General features: G+C 48.1%; 1 protein-coding gene across 1 annotated transcript; it reads left to right on the top strand.

Annotated features, from left to right (window-relative positions):
- Positions 1–3,159: 3,159 nt before the first annotated feature.
- Positions 3,160–7,988, top strand: LOC137322194 (trichohyalin-like). Its single transcript, XM_067985307.1, has 2 exons — positions 3,160–3,234; positions 6,747–7,988. The coding sequence occupies exons 1-2, from the start codon at positions 3,160–3,162 to the stop codon at positions 7,986–7,988; spliced, it is 1,317 nt and encodes a 438-aa protein (XP_067841408.1).
- Positions 7,989–8,500: the final 512 nt, after the last annotated feature.

The following is an 8,500-nucleotide window of genomic DNA, read 5'->3' on the forward strand; positions in this document are numbered from 1 at the left end:
TTCAAAATACACTAATTTACCAATCAATCACGAGCTCTTCAAAATACTGCAAGAAACAAAGTACACAAAATAGGAGGAAGGCCATTCGGTCCATCCTAGATCACCTATTTAGACCAAGTACAGCATTCAACAGTCTCAAATAATTCCAGGATTTTTATCCCCACTATCCCACTTAGAAGTCCATTCTACATGTTTAGAACTGCCTGAATTCAGCCCTAAATTTACCTTTTCACTTGTTCGAACTGGTGACCCCGTTATGGTTCAGTTTTAAATATTTTTCCAGATCGTTTAATTGGGGGTGCAACTGGTCTTGGGCAATAGCTCAAAAACGGGCGACAGCGAATCACCAGCCCATTTCACACCTCGCCACGTTTACTTTCCCATTGACTAGGTGGGGTGAGGGACGGGCGGCCGATTCGCTTGCACCCATTTTGCACTACCGTCAAAGACCAATTCCACTCTCACCATCTTACATACCTCTATAGGGCCACCTCTCAAGGCTGGGGAAAATTGGGGTTTTCAGTCAGTCCTCTGACACTAGGAGTCGACCAACAAACACACAAAGAAATCTACCAGATCAAGCGAGTCCAGAAAAACTGACCAACAACTTTATATCGCGCCTTTAACGTAGTAAAATGTCCCAAGGCGCTTCACAGGAGTCAGACTAAATCTGACACCGAGCCACATAAAAGGAGATATTAGGACAAGTGACCTAAAGCTTGGTCAAAAGAGCATCTTAAAGGAGGAGAGAGAGGTAAGAGAGGCGGAGAGGTTTAGGGAGGGAATTCCAGTGACTAGGGAACATGCACAAAAATATGCGAGTCAGCACACAGGAATATGTACCCACTCAAAACAACACACAGTACACAAGAGAAAAACAGCCTGAAAATGCAACAAAAGACACCAGAACACTTTAACTGCCTTTTGCTTCTGATGGCAGCTCGTTCATGGATGGCAAACTGACAATGTATACATGACAGTGCCAATGCTAGAAGTGCCGAGTACGGGCAGTGAGAACGCTCCCGCCCCCCCAACATAAACAACAGATAGGTTGTCGATCCGGTTTTGAGATGGTGGCACTCTGCCCTCCCACTGCCCCTCTCTATTCACTGTCCTACTCTTTGGCCAGAAGCGGAACCAGTGGATCTGACCGCAGTTCACAAGACCCATGCGCAAGTGGGTCTGTGCTGCCACCCGAACAAATGGGACCATTGATATTTCCAGGGGCAGGTGACGGTGCAAACAGCCGGTGTTTGCTTTTGGCCGTGTCCTGGTAAAGTGAACAGGCCAGCAGAGGAGGCTTGCCGCCGGCAGTCCTGTTATTCTACCAGCAGCAGGCGGAAGTGGGTCGGTCATATCAACACCTGTAGCAAACCAGAATAAATCAGGCATGACCTTTGCACCCTCTAATCTAGTACTGAACCTATAACAATGCGTTTTTTAAAAAAAAATGAAGTCTCCCAGGAACATCTAAAGCAACAACAGGACAAGTTAAATACTCCAAACAGGAAAATGAGAGATGGACCCAAGTAAACAAGGGCTGTGGTGCCCTTGTAGAATCAACCAGAGATCTGTTTTGAAGCGACGGATAAAAGAACGCAGGGGTAGTAACCAGAGGAGAAAGTATTACCTGCGCTTCGAGATGTGGGTCACAGGTGTAGAACACTCACCTCGAACCAAAGGAACGACTCAGTACTGCATTTTTGACCCTCACTCACACCTGGGTCAATTCACTCCACATACTACTCGAAATATAAAAGCCAAATTGCCGCCGTCTACTCTGTCTGCTCAGCTGGGTGGGGGGGAGGGGCAGCCGCTGATAAGATTTACAACGTTGTCTAAACACAAACTTGGCACTCAGGAGGCTGGACTGGCACCAACTGGGCAACTTTAGAAGTTATAAACGTCACTCCATTAACTTCTGTGTTGCCTGGGAGGTGCCAGGATATTTAATACTGTGCTGCTCTGGGTTACATTCTACACTTCTGTAGGAAACAGCTACAGAGTCTATATTTTCTTTTTTAAATTGAGAAACCAAGTGAAGTGCCAAAGCTCACAGTGAGGGACATCAAGGTTGAAAAGAATAAAAGATGGTGGTAGATCTAATGATGCCGCTTGACTTTCAGTCCCTTTTGTGAGACATCTAACCAGTACTGAGTGCCATGGTGAGAAGTGACGCCCCTGAGAACAGAAAGTCAACAGCACCAGAAAATCATAGGCCAATCTTGAGCCGCTACAAAGCCCCAAGTCTGAGTAAGACTAAAATACTGCATCCATATGCAGGGCAACCTCTTCCAACATCAATCCAGGACAAGATAAAGACTTCCCCTCCCACCTTAAACCTCCGACCTTAGTGATTTTATCCTGGTATCCTGGTTTTAAATTAGAAAACTACTTTGATGCTCATGTTGAACAGGCAAAAACTCTGGACAGGAAGACAGTGCCATGCTGTACATCGGAATACCAACACATGGTACTAACAGTTGCTGGACGGGGTTTGAGCCCGCCCATGATTTTCTGTTCTCAGACGCCTCACTTCTCACTCACTGTCGGTTAGATGTCTCACAAAGGGGACAGAAAGTCAAGAGGCAGAGGCAACACCAGACCATTCGCACATGCCACCTAGGGACTGGCGCAGAACAACATTGGCAGAGGCTTGGGAGCAGATTAATTGCCTGCCCTTGTAACTACAGTAGATGCTCGGTCTTAGGAGACAGAGGGGAAAAAAAGGAGGTAGCATTAACTCGGTAAAGTTGGGTAGAGATGGGAACCTCAGGATGGCCATAGACAACGAGCAGCAGCTTGGAAGTACCTGGTCTCATCTCCAGGTGCAATCCATTCTGGCCAATGAAACTGTGCTGTTGAGCTTCTTTGATGGCCTGGTTGATGAAGCCATCGTTAAGTGGAGCACTCAGCCAGATGGACTTCAAGATCCCAGGTTGAATTCCTGACCAGTGCTGAGCTAACTCATCTCGGCCAGGGGCAGCAATAGGGGATCTACAGCCCATGCTCAAACAAGGAGAAAAAAAATCTGCCAAGGTCCCTCCTCCGATCACTCTCCCAATAGTCTAGACTGGAGACATGAGGATCAGACCAGGCTTAGCGCTGGGCCCTCCATTAGCCGCACAGCCTTCTGTCACTCGTGGTCTATGCTCATGCATGAAGAATGATCACTTGGTTTTGGTGCTGGAGGGCAGTGGGCACCTATGGAACTGTAGCCCAGCAGTAGAAATTGTAAGGGGAGAAAACTCAGGGCGGGGGGGGAGAGAAGAGAAAAGACATATCAACGCTACATTCATACATCCCAGGACCTGTGCGTACAGTTCCCTTGTGTAATATTGAGCTCAAAATAAGAACAATGCCATGGGAAAGAATGTACTAAAATAAGAGAATGTGCGATGAATCTTGATTTCAAGAGTGAAAGCATGGTGGTGGAAAATCACAAGGGCCTCTTCTTTTGAGCTCTGAGAGCACTTCCCATAGTAGCATCAAATGGAGAGAGAAGAGAATATATATGACCATCCCATTTTTTTCCCCAAAAGTCAACAAAATTCAAGAAATGAGGCAACCATGCTCTCAGATCTTAGACCAGACCTTCGCCCCCTCCTCCACAGGACTTCCCCTCCACCACCAATTCCAGATCCTGGATCCCCACTCTCAAGTGCTCTCAAACCCCTAGATCGCCCACCCTTACCTCAGGTCTAACCCGAATGTTCCCCAATCCCAACACTGTTCTCAGTACTTCCATCCCCAATGCTCGTTGATCTAAGGAATCCTTTCCCAGTGATCTCAGATTCAGGGACCTGCCCAATACTACCCACCTCTCTCCAGAGCGCTACTAGACCCTAGGGCCCAGCTCAGAGTTGTGGGGTCCCATCAAAATACCCCACCCAATACTGCCAGACCACAGGCCCCATTTCTAATACTCTGAAACCCCAGAGTTGCCTCCAATGTTGACAATTAAGTGCCCCTAATAATACTACTTGTTGGAGGTGCCGTCTTTTGGATGAGGCGTTAAACCGAGGCCCCGTCCGCCCTCTCAGGTGGATTTGAAAGATCCCAAAGCACGATTCAAAGACCAGGGGTGATCTCCCCGGTGTCCTGGCCAATATTTATCCCTCACCCAACATTACTAAAAACAGATTATCTGGTCATCATCACATTGCTGTTTGTGGGATTTTGCTGTGCACAAATTGGCTGCTGCGTTTCCTACATTATAACAGTGGCTATACTTCAAAAGTACTTCATTGGCTGTTGTAAGAATATGGTTTGAAACAAGCATGATCAAACATTCCATCACGCATAAAGCTCCCAAGCATCTTAGCAAGAGGGCGAGTATTAATAGGAGGGGGGCGAAGTCATGTCTCATTGTGTATGAACAAAGATACTTTGTAAAAGACAGGACGCTGAAACTTCAGAACTAAACAGCCAAAGGTCAAGAGATTGCCTATTTCTAGATGCTGTAACATCAGAAGGTGGTTTACACCAAAACAAGAGATGCGGTTGCTAAAGAAACCACATACTAAGACCTGATAACAGTGAAAGACTATGTAAACAATAGGCATTGCAGGAGCCATGTTCAAGGCTGACGTAGAACAAACTGTTTATGCAGCAGGTGGTATAAAACAGTCCTTGGTGGTTTAAGCACAGTGGGATGGTTTACAAACAGGAGATAAGGATAGAGGTGCTTATGTGCAGAACAACGCAGCTGAATAGTATAAAGATAGGGCATGCTCCCTCCCAAAAGTCAGAGCTATCATGAGGGGACGGTTGTCCATTGTCACAGGTAGTCCGCGAAGGTTAGGTCTGATCAATTTGGATTCATGGACAGATCAGGTTGTTTGATTGCTTGTCATTTAATGTAATCAGTGGACAGCTGTATACTGTTGAATGTAATGTTGTAGTGCAGTTCTGTTGCAAGTCAATCTATTAAACTTGCTATGTTATAACCACCAGGGCTAGAATCAAGTGGAAGTTATTGTTGAAGGATTAGCAACCCACAGTTGCGACGGTAACCAGAAAATCCGCTAACAGCTGTAAAGCGCTTTAGGACATCCTGAGGTTGTGAAAGGTGCTGTTTAAATGCAAGCCTTTCTGTATAACACCCTATCCTTATAAAACCCTGACTCACCATAAGCACAGCCACAGAACATAAGCTAATTTTTGTTTTTAAATATATAATCTCCGATTGCATTTCACATAGTACGTATATTCCACTGTTTGTATACATAGCTGTTATTTTTGACATGGGAAGACTGAGAAGGAAAGATCAATGTGAAAACAATTGACAGTTCTAACATTTACAATCCTCTCTTGTAGATCAAACCATTGCAACAATTTAACAGCACACAAAAATTAGGACCATTGAGAAACCTACCTTCTGAACAGCACTCCGATGTTGTATGTACTCCTGTGCATCCAGGGTCACTAGAATAATGCTAAATGGGTTCTATTTTACCCAAGCTTCTGTGGCAACAGTAGTCATGGTAATAAATCATTCCTTGCTGCTTGCTAATCAGAAAGCAACAAATTATAATGGAAGTAGATTTTCAACAGCTGACCTCCATTATCCAAACTGCCGAGGGAGACACTGTCCGAGTGTGAAAGAATGATTGCATGCTTGACGGAATACTTCATATTCATTCACAGCGTCAGCACTAACACCGACTTTGTAAAGTGTATGTGATGAAAGCAAGTACAGGAATGACAACTAGGCAGTCGTGTGAACTACAGTGAGAAAAAAAAAAACTTTGCTCCCCAGTGCCTCCGTTGCTAAAAAGGCATTACCCAACGTGAACCTGAGCAGTACAGATCAGCAAGGTTTGATTCCACACTGGGCACAGCAATCAGCCAGAGTCTGTGCTTCCCTCAGCCGCTAAACAGCAGGGGACACCATGAAGGAAGAGAATAAACTGCAGGTGCTAGAAATATACAGTAGGAACGCCAGCACAAGTGAAAAGACAGGTGCAGACCTTTCATCTGAACTGGAAAATAAGGGAGCTGTTTAATGAAGAATAAAAGGGAGTGTGGGGAAGGGGGTGTGTGGAAGAGAAATGGAGAGAATTGAGAGAATGCCCAAACAGGTTTGTCAAAAGGACGATGCAAACTGGTTTTAAGTGAGTTAATGAAAAACAAAAAGAAGTAAATACACACAGAAAATGCCAGAAACACCAACCAGACTCTCCAGCACCTAAAAATAGATCAACACCCTGGGTAGACTTTAGAACGGTAATTTAAGAGTGCACACCTGCAAAGCCAATCCGCCTCCTCCCCCACCCCAAGGTGCCAACAGACCCATATACAACCCCACCTGAGAAAAAGGGGAATGATCCATGTCAGAAGGCTGCAGGGTTCACCAAAGAGGGGATACTCTTCTTGAAGCTTACATTGAGCTTGATTGGAGCCATGTAGGAGGCCACGACTAGAGAGGACAGAGTAGCAACAGCGAGCCACAGGAAGTGCAAACAGAATTGAGGCGTTCTGTAAAGCGGTCACCCAATCTGCTCTTGGCGTCATCAACGTAGAGGTGATCACCATTAAAGGTGTAGGAAAAGGTAAATGAACAGATGTTGTATCTGCTGCAGTTGCACGGGAACGTGCCAGTGGAAGTTAGATTACTGGAAAATTTGCATGGTGGTTTCATAGAATGATACAACACAGAAGGCAGCCATTCGGCCCATCATGCCTGTGCCAGCTCTTTGAAAAAGCTGGCCAGTTAGTCCCATTCCCCTGCTCTTTCCCCATAGCCCTGCAAATTTTTACCCTTCAAGTTCCTAAGGAAGGGGATAGAACCGGCAGAACATCGCCAGAGGCCTGAGGAGCGGCGAGATACGGAGCGGGAGAGAACCAGCAGAACATCGCCAGAGGCCCGAGGAGAGGCGAGATACGGAGCGGGAGAACCAGCAGAACATCGCCAGAGGCCCGAGGAGAGGCGAGATACGGAGCGGGAGAGAACCAGCAGAACATCGCCAGAGGCCCGAGGAGAGGCGAGATACGGAGCGGGAGAGAACCAGCAGAACATCGCCAGAGGCCAGAGGAGAGGCGAGATACGGAGCGGGAGAGAACCAGCAGAACATCGCCAGAGGCCAGAGGAGAGGCGAGATACGGAGCGGGAGAGAACCAGCAGAACATCGCCAAAGGCCCGAGGAGAGGCGAGATACGGAGCGGGAGAGAACCAGCAGAACATCGCCAGAGGCCCGAGGAGAGGCGAGATACGGAGCGGGAGAGAACCAGCAGAACATTGCCCGAGGAGAGGCGAGATACGGAGCGGGAGAGAACCAGCAGAACATCGCCAGAGGCCCGAGGAGAGGCGAGATACGGAGCGGGAGAGAACCAGCAGAACATCGCCAGAGGCCCGAGGAGAGGCGAGATACGGAGCGGGAGAGAACCAGCAGAACATCGCCAGAGGCCCGAGGAGAGGCGAGATACGGAGCGGGAGAGAACCAGCAGAACATCGCCAGAGGCCCGAGGAGAGGCGAGATACGGAGCGGGAGAGAACCAGCAGAACATCGCCAGAGGCCAGAGGAGAGGCGAGATACGGAGCGGGAGAGAACCAGCAGAACATCGCCAGAGGCCCGAGGAGAGGCGAGATACGGAGCGGGAGAGAACCAGCAGAACATCGCCAGAGGCCCGAGGAGAGGCGAGATACGGAGCGGGAGAGAACCAGCAGAACATCGCCAGAGGCCCGAGGAGAGGCGAGATACGGAGCGGGAGAGAACCAGCAGAACATCGCCAGAGGCCCGAGGAGAGGCGAGATACGGAGCGGGAGAGAACCAGCAGAACATCGCCAGAGGCCCGAGGAGAGGCGAGATACGGAGCGGGAGAGAACCAGCAGAACATCGCCAGAGGCCCGAGGAGAGGCGAGATACGGAGCGGGAGAGAACCAGCAGAACATCGCCAGAGGCCCGAGGAGAGGCGAGATACGGAGCGGGAGAGAACCAGCAGAACATCGCCAGAGGCCCGAGGAGAGGCGAGTACGAAACAGATAGGAAAAAAATATCAAAGTGATGTCATCACAAGGAGGGCAGTCAGTGTATTTAGTTTATTGGTTTGTGTTTTTGGTGGTTAGTGTCTTTAGTGGTTCGTTAGTGTTTTTGGTGTTAGCTAAACAGTTAAATAGCCTTAAAGCTAAACAAACTGTTTTAAATAACTTTATATCTCTATATATAGACTCTAATTGGAATGGAGGGCCAGCTGAATCCCATTGCCTGAAATTCCTTCACTCCACAGCCAGAGAGCGCCCAGGTCAGTAAGTGGGTGGGCCATTCGGCAGGCTGGGAAGAGGCAGGCAGTGCAGGAATCCTCCGGGAGTGTGTCACTCACTAACCAGTTCAGTATTGAATACCGGTGAGGGTGACGACACCTCGAAAGAGTGCAGTCATGGCACCGTGGGGCAAAGGACTGCACAAGAGGGCACAGCGAAGTGTAGGAATGCAGTGGTTATAGGGGATTCAATAGTCAGGGGGACAGACAGGCGTTTCTGCAACCACCGTGAGTCCTG

This window comes from Heptranchias perlo, chromosome 5 (genome assembly GCF_035084215.1).
Source record: "Heptranchias perlo isolate sHepPer1 chromosome 5, sHepPer1.hap1, whole genome shotgun sequence".
Taxonomy (NCBI): domain Eukaryota; kingdom Metazoa; phylum Chordata; class Chondrichthyes; order Hexanchiformes; family Hexanchidae; genus Heptranchias; species Heptranchias perlo.